This window comes from Heloderma suspectum, chromosome 5 (genome assembly GCF_057233095.1).
Source record: "Heloderma suspectum isolate Gila_16-S chromosome 5, 16-S_ref, whole genome shotgun sequence".
Lineage (NCBI taxonomy): Eukaryota > Metazoa > Chordata > Lepidosauria > Squamata > Helodermatidae > Heloderma > Heloderma suspectum.
In genome coordinates, this window is record NC_139462.1 from 229,538,568 (window position 1) to 229,560,745 (window position 22,178).

A 22,178-nucleotide genomic window follows, 5' to 3' on the forward strand; every position below is an offset into this window, starting at 1 on the left:
CCTGGTGTGCTCTGGTCCATGGGGTCACAAAGAGTCGGACACAACTTAACGACTAAACAACAACATGCTCATGTGATACCCCATCCGGTTAAAAATACAGGCAAAACCAAGCATGTAGATAGAGATAACAACCCTTGACTAGGGGTGGGCAGAGTAAAGTTTGAGATCGCTAAGATTCTCTGAAAGTTGTCTTGCTGCTCATCTCGTGCCTGATTGTTTTTGGGGTTTGCGATCGCCGCTTGCTCTGAGCGAACGGGAAAATTGCACAAATTGAGCAGCAATCAAAAATGAAGTTTGTGCACATTTCCCCAGATTTGCACAAATTCCCTAATTTGCACAACTTTCCTTCATAAACTAAAGTGGGGCTTTCAGTCTGCAGGGGGGAATGTGTGCAAAAATAGGAAATTTACACAAAACCCACCTGGGAAAGTTGCACAAATCAATCGCAAGCTCATGTCTGACAATTCACAAACATTTTGGGCAAACGATTGCGTTTGGGGTAGGGGTGCACGAAACCCCACTCACCTGCCAGGGGGGGAGGCAATCCATTCCTCCCCTCCAGAATCCTCCCCGGACGGCGCCACTCTGCAGCAACTCCACAGAGCTACCAGCCAGGCCCATCCACAGCTGAACCTCCATCCACTGCCAGGCTGCTGCGGCCGCAAATGACGTCCTGCATAGGGGATGCCATTTGCATCCCCCCTGTAGCCGTGATAGGCTACGTAAATACTTACATAGCCTATCACAGCTAAAGTCTATCACTGCCATAGCCGCCACCATTTGCGTACGTGGTTGTGTGGTTTTTTTTACCCAGAGCCCTCCGCGGCCGGAAATCCGGCTGCGGACAGCTCTGGCCTGGGCCTGGCCGGCTGCTCCACAGAGCCGCCGCGGAGCGCAGCCAGCCGTCAAGGATTCCGGGGGGGAGGAACGGATCGCCTTCCCCCCGTCGAGGATTCCGGGGGGAGGGACGGAACGCCTCCCCCCTCACCATGAACATAATCCACGGAAAGGTAAGTGACTTTCGTACATCCCTAAAGGCCAGGAAACCAGGAAATGATTGGTAGTTGGGGTGAGGGGGGTGCAACCAGGAGAAGGGTGTGTGGCCATTTGGGGAACATTGGAGGGCTGGCTTAGGACCCCAGAGGGCCGGATTTGGCTCCCAAGCTTGAGGTTCCCCACCCCTGATGTATGGTTATGTGAACACTAGGGATGGCACAGGTGCCCAACTCAGTCCAGGATCCCACCAAATCCCACCCCCCACCCCAGCCTGTGCCCCCAAACACAGCTTGGCAACTCCCCCCATGTGTGAGGCCAGGACTCACCACAGCCACTCAGCGTCCATGTGAGCAGCCATTTTTGCACAAGTTGGGGCTCTGAATTTTCATAAATCTACTGTTTGCACAAGAGATCTACACAATGGTAGCTGTAAAGGTTCATTTCAGCCATAGAAATGAACCTTTATGGCCACCATTGTGTAGATCCACTGTGCAAACATAGATCTATGAAATACAGAGCCCCATCTTGAGCAAAGATGGAGGCTTGTAAAAAAAAGAGAGACCCACCCAGATGGCCCAGGAGCTCACCCCGCACTGCTCACTGGGTCGGGTAAGTAGCAGGGAGTCAGCGAGCAGCGTGCGGGGTGGGCAGGGGAGGTTTTGTCCATCCCTAGTGAACACAGACATTCAAAGCAAGGCAGAAAAGAAGGCCGAAGTGTTCCACAGCTGAGAAAAAGGATTGGTTTAATGAGAACTTTTACAATAAATATGGACTCATCATGAAGGAAGCATTTTGTCTGGGCAGAAAATATGATGATACCCTTCACCCTGATTCTCTGGATCTTTTTCGATCTCTTTCTAGCTCTCTCTAAAGAGTTGCTTGGCCAATAAAAAACACATTGGAGGAGTTGTACCAAGGGTCGTACTGGAACAACATGGCCAAAAATGATGTCACCGGCTAGAACTAGCTGAAAGCAGCCATCCAGTGTCTCCTCCTCTTCCACACTTAACAATGCAAAATGCAGGGTGTGACATCATTGCTCTGAAAGTTTCCCCCTGCCCTCACTGGTGGTAACCAATGATGGGGAGCATGAGTGTGAATGCTCAGTGTCACGATGACATGGCCTGTGTTTTGCATTACTAAGCATTATTGGTGGGAAAGGGATGGTGCAAAGGTGCTGCTTTCACTGGCTTCAGCTGTTATGTGTAGAGACAGACACAGAAAGGCTGGACCGGTGCATGGATTTAGTATTGGGGTGCCAGCCAGCAAGAGTGAAAAATATTAGTTATCACCTTCCTGATATATGATTGATAGATAGATAGATAGATAGATAGATAGATAGATAGACGGACAGACGGACGGACGGACAGATGGACGGACGGAGTCACCCTCTCTTATCCCATCCCCTCTCTTCCCAGACAGACAAGGAGAAGCTGATACATGTGATGAGGAGTTCCTTTGCCCCAGTTCCCTTTTGCTCATTCCAGCAAGAGTTCTGTTCCAGCTTCCTTGATTTTCCTGTTATGATTTGAGGACCTAGCTGACTCTAGAAGGTGTGACAATTGGGCATATACCGGTGCCCCAAGGACCACTGACCCAACAATTCTGAGAGAATCTCTGGATTGTTTTGCATCACACATTTTGCAAGTTTAGGGGTCTGAGGAGGGATGTCTTGCCTGCAAGGCCCCATGTTTCTGAAATTAGCACCCTTTAAGGGCTAAGATAGCTCAACCTAATACAAATGTTATGAAACAGCTAGGGATGTGTGAACCCACCCCCGTCCGGGTTCTCCGGGCACTCGCCCAGCCCTTGCCTCTGCTCACCAGTCTCTGTACCATGCTTGAGCCCCTCCTGTGCTCGTTGAGCAGCCTGCACTCACCCCAGTGGTCTCATCGAGCTCCATCATCACCCTTCTTTGAAAAATAAAGTGGCAATCATGAAAATGTGCATTTTTGCAACTACACATATCTGCCCATGCACAAAATGTGGAGATGTTTGCAAAATGCGCACTTTTGCATGTGCAAGTGTGCACATTCACAAAATGTGCATTTTTGTGCACACGCAAATATGTGCATTTTTGCAACCGCCATTTTATTTTTCAAAAAATTGTGACCTCAGAGCTCGACGAGGCTGCTGGGCTGAGTGCAGGCCACTCACCAAGCATGGGCAGGGGGCGAGTGGGGGCAGGGGCTCAGCCAGCAGGGCTCGGGGTGCTGGCAGGGGGGTTTCCACCGGATTCCTGGATGTAATTGGAAGCCTGTGCCATCCCTAGAAACAGCAAACTTGGCTTTGTCACAATAGCTAGCTAGAACTGTTCTAGCATGGGCATATGAGAACAAAGTGCTCATACTTGCATAATGTGTGTGTATGTGTGTGTGTGTGTGTCTGAAGATAGTTAACAGTGACTACTAGTAGTTAGCTAATATGAAACTACTATTCTGTTACTACTAATAGTAGTTAGCTGTTGCGACTTTAAGTTGATTAAGTTCCAACAACGTTCTGCATAGAACACTGAAGTCACAGCTCAGTGGGACCTAGTCTTCAGTATAGGGGCAAGCCTGGGGAGAAGGCCGAATAGATGGGAAAGATCCCCAGATGGTTAAGGAGGATGGAGAGCAGTCCGGTGGTAGTAGAGATGAATGTGAGGTGGAGGGTAGGTTGATTCAAGACACATACTGGACATAGTTCTTCCAAGCAGAGGGAGCAACGTGTCAGAAGGCAAAGGGATTCGGGTGAGATGAGGCAAGACAGAGTTTAAAATACCGATTCCAGAATGACAGAAACAAACACAATACATTTCAGGAAATTCGAGCATTAATCCCATCTGGAAACAGCAGATACATTCCATTGATTCTGTTTAAATCCAAGGTCAGCGCCCAGTTCCTGTTGACAAATCCTATAAACAAATTATTCACAGTTAGAAACGAATTTGTATTTACTTATTGCTTCAGTTCTAAACCTCTGAGGGTGGTTTACAATGAAACAAAATTAAAACAATCCACAAGAGCTGAATATACAAACACAAAAGAGAAGCAAGCAAACAAAGATTTATTCTACCTAGAATGGAGGAAGAGCCTGCTTGATGGAACTGTTGAAAAAGTTCCCCTAGTCTCTGTTTTCCTTAGGGCACAATCCTATGCATGTTTAGACAGAGAAAAGGCCTACAACTCCCAGCATGCCCCAGCCGAAAGTAAACGGAGATGGAGGATTTCAATTGAAAAAGAACACCCACAAACAAGGTGGTGAGCACAATTCATTTTTTAAAACTTAACGTATTTATTATCGAAATATACTACCTTGCATTTTTATTTACGAAAATTTCACAACTCTGGGAGGATGACAAAAAAAGGCCGCATGACTGCTGGCTCCACAGGACCTCATGGTGCCATTCCGCAGAGGATTCCGTGGCACAGACTGAAGGGAATTCGATCCCATTTCAGTCTGTGGCGGAATTCTCTGACATCCCTACTAGGAATGCACACACACACACTAGGGATGTTAGAGAATTCCACCACAGACTCCAATGAAGCTAGATTCTAAAGCATCTGGCCCCTCGGAGTCCGTGGCGGAATGGACCACCCACCTCTGCCACCCCGCGAAGTTGCTCCGGAACGGATCCTACCTGCCACTGTCCGGGTCCGGTCTGTCCGCTGCCGTCCACCGCCGGTCTGTGGAAGAAAATGGTGTCCGGAGTAGCGGACGCCATTTACGTCCCTTCTCTTTGCCATGATAGGCTACGTAAATATTTATGTAGCCTAGTACAGCAAAGAGCAGGGATGCAAATGGCGTAGCGGATGCCATTTGTGTCCCTGTTCTTTGCCGTAATAGGCAACATAAATCTTTATGTAGCCTATCACAGCAAAAAGCAGGGATGCAAATGGCATCGGCTATGCCAGACACCATTTGCGTCCGCAGACCAGCAGCGGATGGAAGTCTGCCAGCGGACAGAGCCGGTCGGCGGCTCCGCAGACTTGCCACGGAGCGGAGCCGGCCGGCAAGGATTCTGGGGAGGAGGGATGGATCACCTCCTCCCCCTGTGGACCCCCCCATGGACTTCAGGTAAGGGGGTTTGGTACATCCCTAGCACACACACATGCACCAGCAGTCATCTACCCACACCAGCCCTCTCTCCCAAAGACACAGCCAGCGCAATGACCAAACGCAGCCTTTCACCGAAGTATATACCCCCTTCCTCCAAGGCTCTCTCTGATTGGACACTGCTAGCGTCGGTTCTGGCTGAGGGTTCCTATTTGCCAAAGCACACGTCCTCCTCCTCCTGCCCTCATCTTCCCACCTCCCCCAGCCTTCCTGTGTCCGCTCACCTTCCCCCTCCCTCCCTCCTTCCCTCCTCCTCCTCCTCCTCATGCCTCTCCACGTGAGTGTTGAGAAGTTGATACATTTTGAAGACAGCCTGTCTGGACTGCCGAGGCATTCAGCAGAGCTCCGTATATACGAGGCGGAGGAGGTGCTTGGTGGGGGGGCACTTTACCCCGGTGCACCTCGGTACTGCTCTGAACCACTTTGTATCACTACGCTTTTGCTCCAAAACAGCTCACTTTGCCTCATTATTCGGACTTCGTAACGAGGCAGTGCACAGCCCGATTTCACACCTTCTGGTCCCAACACAGACTCGGACGCTATCTGTAATCGAAGTTCATACAGTTCTAAGCTTGCAACGTGATTTACAGAGGAAAATAATGAGGCTGACTGCATGAGTACATTTGAAAAATGTGCCTGAAAAAATATCTACTTCTGAAAAAATGCACACAAATATGCTTCCGTCAATGGGAGAAGGATGCATACATGTCAAAGATGTGCACAGTTGATGTGTACATGTGGAAATAATATGCATGAAAATATGCCCAGATTGTCATGCAAAAAGAAAAAGCTCCCAATCCTATATGGACTCAACTCAGAACAAGCTTGAGATGGAATTTGGAGACCTTTGACAAGCTTGAGTTTTGCTTATTCACACACCCCTACTCTGGTCAGGGCTTCAGGCTTAGATCTAGGGATGGCAGAGAATTCTACCATGGATTCCAGTGAGGCCAGATTCTTTAGGAATCCATGGCGGAACAGCCTCCTGCCCCCCCACCGCCCCGCAGAATCCCCTCGGGACAGCACTTACCTGGGGCGGATGCAGCGGATTTGGCGGCGGCTCCAGCGGCTGGTCTCCTGGTCGGCCGTAGCAGGGCTGCTGCTGCCGCCATTGCCGTCCTTGGACCGTGAAAGGCTATGTAAGAATTTTCATAGCCTATCATGGCTAACCTCAAAAAAACCCGCAGCATACGCAAATGGCGGCAGCTATGGCAGCCGCCATTTGCATTCCCTATTTTTCGCCGATTTATCTTACGTAAATATTTACGTAAGATAAAACGGCGAAAAAAAGGGGAATGCAAATAGCATAGTGGGCGCTATTTGTGTTCCTTTATTTTTCACCATTCTAGCCTATGTAAATATTTACGTAGGCTAGAATGGCGAAAAATAAAGGAACGCAAATAGCGTCCACTATGCTATTTGTGTTCCCCTTTTTTTTGCCATTTTTATCTTACATAAATATTTACATAAGATAAATCGGTGAAAAATAGGGAATGCAAATGGCAGCCACCATAGCCGCCGCCATTTGCATACACTGCTTTTTTTGGGGGGGGGGGTTGAGGTTAGCCATGATAGGCTATGTAAATTCTTACGTAGCCTATCACGGCTGTCTGGCTGGATGCAAATGGCGGCCGCTACAGCGGCCGCCATTTGAGTCCACACCAGGCTGTCCACAGCCCGAAATCCAGTTGCGGACAGCCCTGGCCAGCTGCTCCGCGGCCTGGCTGTGGAGCGGAGCCGGCCGTCGAGGATTCCAGGGGGGAGGACCGGATCACCTCCCCCCCCATCGAGAATTCCAGGGGGAGGGATGGAGCAAAGGTAAGTGAGTTCGGAGATTGGAGATAGCAGCAGGGATGTGGAGCAGCCTGGGTCCCTTTCTCCATGCTGGGAGGTGGCACAGTTCCAGCATGGAGAAAAAACAAACGGGGCTCATCTAGGGATGGTGGGACACCCAATCGGGCCCAGGAGTCTGGTGGTCTCCCACCACCCGCTGCTCCAAGCCATGCCCACTGAGCCCCCTGCCCCACTCGACTTCACCCTGCTCACTGAGCCACCCACATTCACCCATTGTGTATATTGGCCATTCACAGCATCACTATGCATAAGAGCAAATGTGCTTATATCTACAGGCACCATTTTTTTTCTGCCATATGGCTGCTGCAGAGATCACCAGATGGGCCCAGGGTGAGTGTGGGTGGCTCGGCAAGCAGGGTGGGTCAGCTATGGCTCCAGGGGCATGCAGGTGGGGTCAGGGGCTTGGCAGATGCCCAGAGAACTCATGGGACTATGGGAACTATGGAAGCGGGGTGCCTGTCCATCCCTGGGGTCATCTGGCCCGCACTGGGCCTAATGGGTGGGTCAACCTGGCCTCCTACCAGAAAACAGTTCTGCACCGTCACCTTAACCCATTTCTCCAGGCTTCACCTGGCCAGGTTTGCCTCAGCCCTGGTTCTGGCTACAACCCCTGTCCCCACCAAATTAAAAGTCAGAGATCTTATTGACTTCACAGTGTTGTTGCAAGATAAGGAAATGTAGTTCTAAGCTTTAGGAAGTGGCTCGGAAATGAAAATGAAGACACCATCATGAAATATCCCCATCAATCTCAATCAATCCACCCCAAAGGATAGAGACTGAAAAGGAAGTGATTGGCAATGCCTGAGGTTTGCATCATCTCTGAGCTGCTCATGGCAAGAAGTCAAAGAAGACCAAATCTGGGAAACTTGCCTATATAGAAGCTGGAAGCTGTCCAACAAGAACAGGCCAGGAACCAAATGGGTACTTGACCCCCGGGTGTAAAATAAAATAAAATAAAGCTACGGGGGATGTAACAAATTGCTCCATATTATCAAGTCTTTGCAACCTTGGCAAGAAAGGGAGTCAACAAAACAGGCTACGTGTGTGGGCTGAGAATAAAGAAATGGTGACACTTAGGGATGTACAAGAATGCTGTTTCTGTTCACAAATCATGTGTACATGTCCCATCCGCAGCCCCAAACACAAACACGATCAGGAACACAATTCTCTGGGGATTTTCACAATTTCCCAAACTTACATTCATGGTCAAAAGTGTGCACATGCTCAAATACGCACTTCCAAAAATGCACGCATTTGTGCAAATCCCCACAATATGTGCTTTTCCACACTTTAGCTTATGGGGAAATATGCAAAATCTTTGTTGGGAAAATGCACATTTAAAAAAAAATGAGTATTTTTCCAGTTGAGAAAGTGTACACCTTTAAAATGAACATATTTTAAATGCACATCCCCATTTTTGAAAAAAGTGCATTTTTCCTGATTAAAAAAAAAGATAAAATGTTCACATTTGGGGATGCAAACAAAGCAAAATGAGCTTTGAGGAAAATTTCAGAGTACTTCAATGAACACGAACATTGCCTGCTCACCCATCCCTACATGACACCCCCTCGTGAAAGGTAGCAGAAGAGATGGAGAGTGATTGCATCCGAGGGTTCTGTGTTCCTTGGATCCATGATGGGATGGGGCCAGGGGACATGGTAGAACATGAGCTTCTCATCAGAATAGTTCATTATGGAAAGTGCTACTGGGCTACCTGCTTTGGTGATGGCTTTAATGGAGGGATTAGACCAGGGGTGGGCAACATACATCCCATTTGCTGCTTGCACCCCCATTGCCTCCCACAGTGGCTCCCACCACCCCTGGCTGTCCTCCAAAATTAGAAAAAAAAATTAAAAAATGGCATCTGGAGTGGCCATTTTGAAACCTTTTAGACCCTTTAATGCTCTGTAGCTACCACAGAGGCCCCAAAGGGTCGATACTAGCTTGAAAACAAGTTAATGTTGACTGTGTTGGTGCTCCATAGCCGCGCCAGATGACATTTCTTAATTGTTATTTTATTTTATTTTTTAAATGGTGCCGGGGAGTGTGGTGCAGCTTGCACAGGGGTGGGTGCTCTGGGAGGCAAAAATGCCCCCTGGACCTTTCAAAGTTGCCCACCCTTGAAGTAGATGAATTCATGGGTCTATTAGCAGCTATTAGACATAATAGCTAAGTGGAATTTCTCTATTTGGGAGAAGTGCACCTCTAAATAACAGAGTAGGGATATTTCCTTTATGCTCTGTTTCTGGCTTCCCAGAAGCATCTCACTGGCCACTATGGATTGCAGGTTGGTGAACTAGATGAGCCTTTGGCCCAATTTGGCAACCAGGCTCTTCTTGTGCTTTGCACGCCGAATGTTCCAGGCCCAATCATGAGGACCTCCATTTAAAAGGATCTTGGATTGGGGAAGGCCTCTGTCTCTAAGTAGGGTTGCCATGTGTCCTGGCTGACCAAAGAGAGTCCTCAGTTTGAAGGGCTATCATATAGGACAACTCTCTGTCTGAAGCCATCCTCTATTTCAGGGGTGGGCAACTTGTGGCCCTCCATTTGTTTGGCCCACAATTCCCATTACCCCTCACCATGGGCATTTCTGGGTAGGGCTGATGGGAGTTGCAGTCCAAGATGGGGCCCATGTCGCCCATCCCTGCTCTATTTGAAGGGCAGTCCAGCCAGTTCAAGTCCAGTTTAAATACAGAGAACCATGAGAAGCCTGAAGAGGAGGGGTCTTGCTGCTGCCCATCAGCAGTGAGCATGCAGACAGGAGACCCCTGCTCATACTCTTCCCTGACTAGGGTGGGATGTATATTTCCATTTAAATTTTAGCAATGATTTCTATATTGGCACCTATGCTTCTTAATTTGCATATGCACATTTGATGCAAATCGGTGTCCTCTTTTGTCCTCTTTTCAGGTGATGCATTTTCATTTGGGGGGTGATGCAGAAGTGGCCACCCTGTGACTAAGACCCTAAAGAACCACTGCCAGTCATAGTAGTCAATATGGGTCTAGGCATAGCAGTAATCTGACTCATTAGAAGGCAGCTCATGAGAGGTCATGATTAGGGATGGCACAGGTGCCCGACTGGGTCCAGGAATCTAGCAGACTCCCCGCCACTTGCACTCCTGAGCCATGCCTGCCGAGCCCCTGCCCCCACTCAACACCCCCCCCCTCGATCACTGATCCACCAGCACTCACCCAGGACTCATCCTCGAGCGCTGCAATTGCCATTCTGTGAAAAAATGACAATCACGAATATGCGCACATCTAGTTGCATGCAAAAAGGCACCGTGAATCACCCATATATGCAAGATTGCAGGCGTAAATGGCCCATATGGGCGATTCCAGAGTATATTGGCAATTCACGGCACCATTTTGCGTACAACCAGATGTGTGCATATTCACGGTTGCCATTTTTTTTTCACCAAATGGTGATCGCGGTGCTTAAGGATGGGTCCCCGGTGAGTGCGGGTTCTGACTGAAACCCAGAATGGATCCACAGCCCCACCAGAATTGGAGCCACCAGGCTCCACTGGTTCTGACCAATTCTGTGGATGCCCATGTGCTTCTGCGGGAAACCAGTGATGTGGAGGGGGGGTGTTTGAAAAACATCCTGTGCAGCTAAAGATTCGGCAGCCTGGATTGATCTTCCACTCTTGTTTGCTGACTCCCTGGGTGAAGAGATACAACCAGAAAAAAAAACAGCCACTGTCCGTTAGGCCTGTAGCCACACAGGCAGTGATAATTCTGGATATCACTAAGCAAACAAGATCAGGAGGCAAGAAGGCGATAAATAAACCAGAACAGAAAAACAGGAAATGTTAGAGCAGAGTTTGGATTGTTTTCCCTAATTTATCTAAGACACGCACCCCCCCCCTTTTTTGGCGCACAAAATAGATGGAGAATTTGGTTCCTAGGTCAAACTTTTCCCAAGAGCCCAAAGAATATAAACACAGATATGGAGTCATCACATTGGTTGGCCATGTTGTGGTGGTGATATATGTGTGTCTCTGTGTGTTTTCTTCCAGGAAGAAAACTATCCGCAAAGCTGGCTCGTAGCCGTGTGGCTTCAGTTTGAGTTAACCAACCAATGGAGAATTTTGCACATTCTTAGAACTGATGGGAAAAAAAATAATCCAGCTGGTATCCCTTCTAATGAATGAGCTTTTGTTTATTAGCAGTGCAAACCTATACATGACTTCTCAGAAGTAAGGCCCATTGAGTTTAATGGGACTTGCCCCCAGGTAAGTGTATCGGACCGCAGCCTAAATGATAAATCCCTTCATTTTTGGATAATCAGCAAGGGACCTTTCTCTGAGGTCCTGTGATACGCAGTCCATTTATTTTGTATCAGTCAGTTAATTGTAAGACCAGACAGTAAATCTATCAGTCAGCTGAAGTTCCTAAAACAACAATGAAAGAATTGTGATCTTGGTCATCTTACCTCGCATTCAGCTTGCCATAATATGTTTCACAAATGCTGGAAGAAATGGAAGAAGAAAGCATCATTCATATCCCATGTTTGGACTCCCAAGGAGAAGGTGTACCTCAACCATGGTCAACACATGAGCAGTATGCCCCCACCCCGAATCCTCCACTGTGGCCTCTGCACTGCTGAAATTCATGGGAGGGGGAAAATGCTCTGCCACTGAATTTCAGCAGCAAACTGCTATGGAGGCTCAAGAAGGACAAATTTATCTTGAAAACAAGCAAAATGTGTCCTATTTAAGCCTCTGTAGTTGTCTGGCCCTGAAATTCAGCAACTGAATTTGGCAGTGTGATGGCAGCAGGAGCGCAGTCCACGTGGGGTCTGGGGGTGGAAAGTGGATCCCAGGCATCCAGAGGTTCCCCTCCATCCCAATGTAGCTGCTTGGAATGGGCCAGATTCTCTCTGCATGCAAATCCCACGATGCCTGCCTAAATGGGTTTGTGAACCGAGCTGTCAGAACCCTGCTTCATCTTTGATCATGTTCCCCAAGGTCTGAGGGTTGCCAAGTCAAAGCTTGATGCAAAATATTGTTGAGATGCAACCTCAGATCTCTCTGAAGTCGATCCCTCTGATAATATCCTCAGGCCAAGATAGGGATGTACGAAACTCTTACCTGGCTCCACGCTGGGCAATCCGCGGTGGGGGGGAGGCACTCCGTCCCTCCCCCCAGAATCCTCCCCTGCCGGCTTCACTCCGCTGCAACTCCATGGAGCCGCCAGCCAGGGCCGCCTGGAGCCAGACATCCGCCCGCTGGGCTGCACAGGGACGCAAATGGCGGCCGTCGTAGCCGCCGCCATTTGCATCCATGTCTTTGGCCATGATAGGCTATGTATATATATACATAGCCTATCATAGCTAAAGACACGGACGCAAATGGTGGCAGCTATGGAGGCCGCCATTTGCATTCCTTCCTATTGCCATGATAGTCTATGTATATATTTACATAGCCCATCATGGCTAAAGACACGGATGTAAATGGCAGCGTCTACGCTATTTGCATCCCTGCCCTGAGCCGTGATAGGCTACGTAGATACTTACATAGCCTATCACGGCTTGCCAGGGACACAAATGGCGGCCAGCATAGCGGCTGCCATTTGCAGCCACAACCCGGCAGCGGCTGGAGCCACCAGAGCCGCCGCTGCCGCTGGAGCCACCGCTGGAGCCGCCGGAGCCGCCGCCGGAGCCACAGCCAGGTAGGCTCCGTTTTGCAGGGCTTTTGCGGGGTGGTGGGGCGGGTTGCTCCGTTCCGCCATGGATTCCGCGGGGCGGAATTCACTGGAATTCGACCTCTCTGGGATCCGTGGCGGAATTCTCTAACATCCCTAGTCCAGGATCACTGGCCCAGATGGTCTTGCAGCCCTGGGCCTATACAGAAGACCATATATTTCTGCACCTGATTTGTGCTGAAATCCTCCTTACCACTAGTCAGGATGAGACAGGCAGCCAAGCTAAGGATGGGGGAGAATTTCTCCCCGAAACTTTGGGGGGCCGAGTGCCAACGTGTTCGGCCCCCCGAAGTAGCTTCGGGGAGAAATTCTCCGCACCCCCCCCGCACCCCCCCCGCACCCCCCCCCCGGGATGGGACTTACCTTTCCCGAATGTCCCTCCCGGCGGCGGGTCCCAGCGGCGGTTCGTCATATATCTTTCGACCGGCTGCCGCCGCCGCCATTCCAATAAAAGTTAAAAAAAAAAAAAACGCCCCCGTGATAGGCTACATGACGATTAACGTAGCCTATCACAGCTAGATTTGCAAAGTCAGCCGTGATAGGCTACGTAAATCGTCACGTAGCCTATCACGGGTGACTTTAAAAAAAAAAAAGCGCGTACGGCTAATGGCGGCCCCCATAGGGAGCCGCCATTCACATTCCTTATTTGGTCACTGTAGTCTACATAAAGATTACGTAGACTACGGCGAAAATAAGGGCAACGCTATTATTAAATATTATATTATTATTATTATTAAAATAAGGGCAACGCAGGGGGCATTGTTGTTGGGTTTTTTTTACTTTTTATTTCGCGGCCGGGCGAGGCGAGGCGCCTCCTCCCCAGCCTGAATTTCGGCCGGGCGAGGCAGGAAGCCTCCCCCCTGGCCTGAATTTCGGCCGGGAGAGGCGGGAAGCCTCCCCCCCCGGCCTGAACTTCGGGGGGAGCAGCGAAGCGCCTCCCCTCCACCACGAAGCAAGCTGTGAGACCAGGTAAGTGGCTTTCATGTACTCCTAAGCCAAGCCACCTTGGTTGAAAGAGTTCCCCCCACCCCAGCGTCATTTACTTGTCTATATGGGCCCATAAGCAGAAGGGAAACTCCCTTTGAGATGGAAAGAGATGACAAGCTACCAAACTCCGAATCTAGGGAAGGCTACAGATCTTTGGGGGAGGAATCTGAGTCAGTCCCTCAAGGCATTTCTCTGTCCTCAAGGTTCCCACTGGAGATGCCAAAGGCCCAATTCAAAGCTGTTTGACTGTGCCATGTGATGAATGGCTTCCAGCCATTCCACTGGTCCATTACATTTCTTGTAACTTGACTTGAGGAACAGAGCTCGAGCTGATATCAAGCCTTAAGCTATGGACTTCACTGGATTGGTTCCTCCTATCCCCAAGTCTGACCAGCTGCCCATAACCAACTACATGCTCATAATAGTCCTCACTCCACATTTGTTCTGCCCATCAATCTTCCCATAATGCCACAGGTCCTCCATCCAGCTGGAGCAGGATGGAGCCTATCTGGCCCCAGTTTATCAGAACCCCCTAAACAACAAGGGAGTTGAGAGTCATCTGCTTCGGGATCCATCATACCTTCATAATTGATGCAACCATTGGAATCTTCTTGGCCAGCCATTAGCTTATCAACCTCCTCCTCAGTCAGTCTTTCTCCTAGAGAAGACAAAAAAGAAGAACATAAGATAACTATGGATGGGCAAATCTGTCAAGCTCAGTCTCACTGAGATGCTTGTTTTTCCACTGTTAAGGACGTTCCTGCTCAGGTCCATATCAGATCGCAAGCCTTTTTGTCTCCAGCACAGAAATTTGTACATACGTACATCTGTGCACATTTTTATAAATATGTGCATTATTTGTATGCATGACTTAATGAACACATTTTTCCCACTGAGAAAAGTGATTTTCTGTGCGTATTTTTTTAATTACGTATTCAAAAGTGTACATCTTTGGTACATATTTTGCAAGCCTGGGAAATGTATGGATTTCATTAGCAAGACTATGTACAGTCTCAGGTGCTACAATTTGGGCATTTTCACATAAAATACAAATCCAACAGATTTCTCACCCATTCCAAAGAACTCCAGTTCTCCTGCTTAAAAATACACAAAATCTAGGTACAACAGCCAACATGACAAAAGGTGAGAACTTAAAATAATCTTTTCTGAGGTTTTCATCAAAGTGTCTGTCTTGGAATTGTTGCAGATCACAAGCTGAATATGAGCCAACAATGTCATGTGGCTGCAAAAAAGGCGAATGTTATTTGGGGCTGCATTAATAGAAGCATAGCTTCCAAATCCCGGGAAGTACTAGTTCCCCTCTACTGAGCACCGGTTAGGCCTCATCTGGAGTACTGTGTCCAGTTCTGGGCACCACATTTTAAGAAGGATGCAGACAAGCTGGAGTGGGTTCAGAGGAGGGCAACAAGATGACCAGGGGACTGGAAACAAAGCCCTACGAGGAGAGACTGAAAGAACTGGGCATGTTTAGCCTTGAGAAGAGAAGACTGAGGGGAGAGATGATAGCACTGTTCAAGTCCTTGAAAGGTTGTCCCAGAGAGGAAGGCCAGCATCTTTTCTGGATCATCCCAGAATGCAGGGCACAGAAGAATGGGCTCAAGTGACAGGAAGCCAGATTCCAGCTGAACATCAGGAAAAATGTCCTGACTGTTAGAGCAATATGACAATGGAACCCATTACCTAGGGAGGCGGTGGGCTCTCCCACACTGGAGGCATTCAAGACGAGGCTGGACAGCCTCCCCCACCTTGGAAGACTCAGGAACAACAGCAAAAATAGCAGCAGGAACATCCACTCCTGTGGGGAGATACTACTACCTAACCTCCTCCAGTGTGCCAATCTGCACTACGGGTAGGGATGGTGCGGGCACCCGATGCACTCCGTGAACCAGGCAGAACCGCCCCTGCCTGCACCCCTGAGCCCCACTCACTGGGTCCCTGCCCCTGCTTGCCCCCTGCGTGCACACTCGGCAAATGCCCTGCACTCACCCTGGCAGCCTCGTCAAGCTTCATGGTCACTAGTTTTTGAGAAATAAAACGACAATCGCAAAAATGCACATATTTGTGTATGCAAAAATGCACTTTTTGCAAATGCGTATATTTGCATATGTGAAAAAATATGCATTTCAAAAAATTCACATTTTTGCACACATAAATGTGAGCCTTTGCAAAAATGTGCATTTGGCACATGAGAACATGTGCATTTGTAGAAATTTGCATTATTGTTCATAAAAAAATGTGCATTTTTGTGTTCGCCATTTTATTTTATTTATAAATGGCAACCCTGGCCAGAGCTTGACAAGGCTGCTTGGGTGAGTGAGGGCTGCTCGCTGAGCATGGCAGGGGCTCGAGCATGGTCTGGAGACCAGCAAGCAGGGGCAGGGGCTGGGTGGGTGTCCAGAGAACCCGGACGGGGATGAGTTCGCACATCCCTAAATAAAGGAGAGTGCCATCAGCTAACCCTAACCTGGAATGTGGTTTTAGTGGGCCTAAAATGTGTTTACCAGTGGCAGAATTTGGGGCCACTATAAATGTAGTTCTGGGCATAGGGTGTTATGGTGGTGGGAGGTGATGACATCATGAGAGGGGAAGGCGATTGAGACACCTGTGTGCTCTGGTGGCTTGCCTGCGGGCCCCTGCTGATGAATACCAGGTCAGCTACTCAAAAAGGTAGTATCATTTCTGAGCTTAGAGCTGAAGAACATGCTAACCTGACTTGTGCTACCAAAACCTGGTTGGATGAACAGGGAGGAGTCAATCTCTCCCAAATGTGTCTGCCAGGATTTCTTGTGCAGGACCAAGCTCAACTAGAGGGGTGGGGAGGGGGGGTAGCTTTGGTCTATAAGGACTCGATCCCCCTGGTCAGATGCCCTATCCAGCAGTCATCCACTTTTGAGTGGAACCTGGTGCTGGGCACCCGAGACAGGAGAGGGATTCTGTTGGTGTACCGCCCACCCCAGTGCCCAACAGCCTCCCCACCTGAGCTGACTAAGGTGGTCTTGAGAGTGATGTTGAGGACCCCGAAGCTTATGGTCTTACAAGACTTTAGTATTCATGTCGAGGCTACTTTGTCAGGAGCAGCTCAGGATTTCATGGCTGCTATGTCAACCATGGGCCTGTCTCAAATAACAGCTTGCCCGGTACATATGGCTGGGCACACTTTGGACCTGGTTTTCAATGGTGGATTGGGAGAAAATGATATGCAGATGGGGGAGCCAGTTGTGACTCCTTTGGCATGGACAGATCATTATCTGATCATTTTTGACCTTCAAGCCACTTGTAACCTTTGCAGGGGTGTGGGACCGAATTTGATGGTCTGCCCCTGGAGACTGATGAATCCAGATGGATTTTTGTGGTCTCTTGGGGATTTTCCTGCAGGCTTAGCCAATGGTCCTGTCAAGATCCTGGTCACCTCACCGCTTGGAATGAGGACCCAGGCTATCAATATGATCACTCCCAAATATCCTCGACATAGTCATAGAACCGTGTCGACGATTAGAGCACAAATGGCCGAAGACTCGGGAACAAATATAATTGAACACACCTAAGAATCTACTTGCGATCTTATTCTGTGGCGGGGATGGCAGAGAAGAAATCCTACTTCTCCGTCACCATTGCATCTGCTCGGTGTTGTCCAGAAGAGCTCTTTCATGTGGTTAAAGGCCTCTTGGACATAGGCCTTAGAACACAAGACCTCGAACCCTCAAAGACCCGCTGTGAACAATTTGCCAGACACTTTGCAGATAAAATCACTAGTATTTGTGCCAACTTGGATGCCATAGTTTTAACGAGTCTGATATGGATGGGGCTGGTGCACCATCTAGTCAACTTATGGATACCTTTCAGCTTGTGCAACCTGAGGACATGGACAAACTGCTTGGAGGACTGAGAACTACTTGCCCTTTAGATCCTTGCCCATCCTGGCTTGTGAAATCTACCAGAGCTGGGCTGGATATCTGAACCTCTGAGCTGGTAAAGGCCTCCTTGAGGGACAGCGAGGTCCCCGCAGCTTTGAAAGAAGCTGCAGAAACCAAATTTAGATCCTACAATTCTGGATAATTATCACCCTATGTCAAATTTGCCATTCTTGAGCAAGGTGCTGAAGCACGTGGTGGCCTCACAACTCCAAGCCTTTTTGGACAAAACTGATTACTTAGATCCATTCCAATAAGGTTTCAGGCCTGGTTATGGGATGGAAACAGCCTTGGTTGCCCTGATTGATGACTTACGCCAGGGAATGGATGGGGGAAGTGCAACCCTGTTGGTTCTTCTGGACCTCTCAGCAGCTTTCAATACCATCGACCATGGTATCCTTCTGGATCGTTTATCTGGATTGGGTTTGGGAGGCACAGTTTTAAAGTGGTTCCGGTCCTTTCTACAGGAGCGGTCTCAGAAGGTGGTGCTGGGGGACTTCGGTTCCACCCCATGGCCGTTAGCCTGTGGGGTGCCGCAAGGTTCTATCTTGTCCCCCATGCTTTTTAACAGCTACATGAAGCCACTGGGGGAAGTTAGCAGGAGGTTTGGGCTGAAATGTCATCACTATGCAGATGATGCTCAGCTCTACTTCTCGTTTCCATCTGCACATCCCAGGGAGGCTGTGGAACTCTTGAACCAGTGTCTGGAGGCTGTTTTGGGATGGATGAGGGTGAACAAGCTCAAACTTAATCCAGACAAGACTGAGGTACTGTGGGCTGGGAAACCAAATACTTCGGATGGAGGTTTACAACTGGTCTTAGATGGGGTTGCACTCCCCCTGAAAGACCAAGTGTGCGGTCTGGGAGTCCTCCTAGACTCTGAGCTAACTGGGGAAGCCCAGGTGGCTGTGATGTCCAGGAGTGCTTTTTACCAGCTTAGGCTGGTACACCAACTGCAGCCCTATCTGGAGAGGATGGACCTTGCCTCAGTTATCCATGTACTAGTCACGTCCAAGCTGGACTATTGTAATGTGCTATACGTGGGGCTGCCTTTGAAGACAGTTCAGAAACTCCAGCTTGTGCAGCATACGGCCACCCGAGTATTGGTGGGGGCAAGATGATTCAATCACATAATGCCTATTCTGCACCAGCTGCACTGGTGTTTCCGAGCCCAATTCCAAGTGTTGATTTTGACCTTTAAAGCCTTAAACAGTTTGGGACCAAGTAGGACCACCTTCATCCATATCAGCCTGCCCGCACTTTAAGATCAGAAAGAGAGTCCTTTCTCATTTGGCCACCTGTGAAAGCAGTCAGGTGGGTGATCACACATGAGAAGGCCTTCTCTGCAGTGGCCCCACACCTTTGGAACAAGCTGCCATCTGAGGTCCGCCATGCTTCACCATTGCAGGCTTTTAAGAAGGCTTTGAAAACATAATATTTTACCGTGGCCTTCTCTTAATATGACTGCTATTGTTGCTGTTACTACTGTTATCATTGTTGCTGGTTTTATTGTTAGCTTTTATTGTTCTTATCATTTTTAATATTCTAACTGTTTTTATGTATTTCATTGCTGTAAGTTGCCTTGGGAGGGCTTCTGCCCTAAAAGGTGGCCAAGAAATGTTATAAATAAATAAATAAATAATTTTTTGTTCTTTTGTATATGGATTTTCTCAGTTATCCCTCTCCACACAGTCAAACCCTTGAAGTTACATGAGGATTCCAAGCACGGCTTTACTTAGGAACCTTCACTGTTTTTCACATTATAGTACTAACACGTTCCCCAATTTTTTCTTTTGAGAGGGTTTTGCCCACATCTGATTTATGGCGAGGACACCTAATGCTGTCTACAGCATAATTAGAACTGGAATAGTGGACTGCCTCAATTCATATTTCCTGCCAACTGGATCGATGACGTTTCCAATTATGTGCTGTGATAGAGTTCAGACCATTAAAATAAAACAAAAAATAGCCAGTATAGATCCACTGTCTGAGCATCCTTTGGCTTTTGGACTATGTGCTTTGTCTATACAGGAACAGAATAGAAAAGGCATCGGCGCAAAAGACCTCTTCCTGGCAAAGATCACTGAGAAAGCCCTCTCCCAGGAAGGAAGGGTTAGGGTTTGCTTACCAAGAGTAGCCAAAACGTGGCGGAGTTCAGCTCCCATGACAGTGCCATTTCCTTCCTTGTCAAAAACCCGTAAACCTTCCACGAAATCCTCAAAGGTGCCAATGTCTTTGGTCTTGGAAACATGCTGGAGCATTGGCAAGAAGGTGTCAAAGTCTAACATCTTGGTGTTCATTTCTGTCAATGGACAAATGGGAAATGAGGAACAGAGTGGGCAATCCATTCAACACACAACCGATCTTCCTCGACTAGGGAAGCTCAGCACCTGTGACCAAGCTGTCCTCTACTCCTGCCATCTTGACAGATGACTGACTGGTAGCCTCCTTGGAGGACCTGATTTCAAGCTAAAAGAGGGAAGCAGAAGCCTTGATGAATGTGGAGGGATATTTTGTCACCATGGAGAATTCAAAAATTCCATGCACCAAAGGTGGTCTGAAATAGTGCATCCCAGTAACAGATATATAACCAAAGGTTTCAGCTTGCTTGTTTTAGCTCTTCTTTAGATGAAGGAGGGAGGGAGGGAGGGAGGGAAGAATATAGGAATGGCTTATGGCACATCTGGCTGACTTGTTACTAACCAAGCCCAACACAGTCCATCAGCTTTTTAAAAAAAAACCTTCCTATTTTTCCCTGCTGCCTGAAACTGAAACAAAACAAAATAGGATGTCAACTCAAGCCACCATATGACTGATGGAGTTCATTTAGTTTGGTGGGTCCCAAATCAATGGATGTCCAGATTACAGCATATATTTGTTGTTTGTGAGTATGCTATGCATTAATGTTGGGGAGTACTCTTTTACTGCTGGATTTAGTTTCTCTAATGATCAGGACCAAGATGAATTGCACCACAAATTCCAAAATGTTACCCAAAAATCTACCATGGGTTTTGCCTGGCCACTTTGCAAATCTTACATATGAATCCACCCCCACTCCCCTTTGAGATTTTGTCAGTGTTCAGGATATTTTTCCTTCTTGAAAAGGATGCTACTTCTTAATTCAGGAATTCTTATTTTTAATTCAGGAGCAGACATTATTGGCTTTGTTTCAGTGGGAGATGGGGCATGGAAGCTAAAGATGTCAGAAGAATCCATTTGGGGGGGGTGGAGCTCAATGAGCTTTCATCGGCTTGCCCCCCTGGACTTCGTTCCATCTTCCACTAACTAGCCCAACTCAGTTTGCAGCAAGTCAGGCCAGGTTGCAGATTTTCTCTCTGTGTGTGTTTTTTTGAGTTTGCACAAATTACAGCTGCAATCTGCACAAATTACACAAATTTGTGCAATTTTAGCCATAATTTGTGCAAAGCTTTATTTGTGAAAATTACAACCAAGAGAAAAAACAACAACAACCCCAAAGAAGTCCCTGCAATTTGGTGAAAACGTGTGACTTGGCTCACAAATGCAAACCATCCTGTAACCTGGGTGTGTGGCAGGCATGCCAGTGCCTAAGCTGAGTTGAGGCCTTGGAACCTCACCCCAAGATTCCATAAATACAAGATAGGGGAGATATTACACAAAATAGCCTGTGAGGGTTCTGAGTTCATGGCAAAGGATACATAGGTGTTGTGCAATGGTCCAGTGGAAGAAAATGGCAGCGAGGCTCACCACTCATTGATGCCAAAATGACTAAGACAGTTCTTAGAAGGAAAACCTGTTCCACAAAGCAGCCATCATGAAGATAGAAAGGAAAGGCTCTAACCATCTGGTTTGGGCCGTCCAAGGACCTTGAGAACTTCTGCCTGGGTGGGATTATGCCCGCAAGCCCTCAAGACATCTCCACACTGTGCATACGTGATTTTCACTTCGCCCTTTGGAGTTCTGTCGAAGAGCTCGAAGATTTCTTTAAATTCTGGAATGGGCACAAAGAAGACCGTCATGGAAATTATTCCCTCTGTCATGTCAACATTGATTGTAGGCAGGACTTTATTGAGTAACATGAGTAGTTCACAAGTAGGGAAGAGAGACTGGAGATTGGTCCCTGTCCTGAGGAGATTACAGTCTAAAATTTGGGGAACAATGTTAGAAATGACTCAAGGGGGGAGGAGGAAAGGGTTAGGGTCAAAAAGGTAACGAGGAATGGATGCATGTTAACAAATTGCATGAATTTATGGAGAAGCCAAACTTCATCCCAAGCCTTAATTTTCTGTATTTTTTTTTAAGGGCTCTCAACTAGGTCCTGACTGACCCTTACGTTTTGCTTTGCTTTTCAGATGGGAAAAGTTTGATGAACTTTGCTGTTGATCTTGTTATCAGATATGTTTGCATTCCATTGCATTTGGACTTCCTGGAGGAACTACAGGACAGGAAAGGGTCAGGTCAAGTGGTTCTTCATATACGTTGTATAACCCAGGAATAATTGGGAATTACCAGAAGACTTGTCTCCGTGATAGTCCTTGGAGACATTCCAGGGCAGGGGAATAGCCTTTGGTACAAATGATTTTTAAAAATCCCACATCACTTCCCAGAAAAGTTCTAATTA

At 48.0% G+C, this 22,178-nt stretch overlaps 1 protein-coding gene across 1 annotated transcript; it reads right to left on the reverse strand.

The window, feature by feature from the left end:
- Positions 1-1,723: 1,723 nt before the first annotated feature.
- MYL3 (myosin light chain 3) lies at positions 1,724-21,606 on the reverse strand. Its single transcript, XM_084855115.1, has 5 exons — positions 21,399-21,606; positions 19,707-19,880; positions 14,227-14,304; positions 11,389-11,424; positions 1,724-3,892 (listed from the first exon to the last, which is right to left on the reverse strand). The coding sequence occupies exons 1-4, from the start codon at positions 21,595-21,597 to the stop codon at positions 11,396-11,398; spliced, it is 480 nt and encodes a 159-aa protein (XP_084711241.1). The 5' UTR covers positions 21,598-21,606; the 3' UTR covers positions 1,724-3,892; positions 11,389-11,395.
- Positions 21,607-22,178: the final 572 nt, after the last annotated feature.

Coding starts and splice junctions, on each gene's coding strand:
- MYL3 (XM_084855115.1), bottom strand. CDS start 21,597: ATGACAGAGGGAATAATTTCCATGACGGTCTTCTTTGTGCCCATTCCA. Junction 14,305..19,706: donor CCACGTTTTGGCTACTCTTG/GTAAGCAAACCC, acceptor TGTCTTCTCTAG/GAGAAAGACTGACTGAGGAG. Junction 11,425..14,226: donor TGGTTGCATCAATTATGAAG/GTATGATGGATC, acceptor CATTTCTTCCAG/CATTTGTGAAACATATTATG.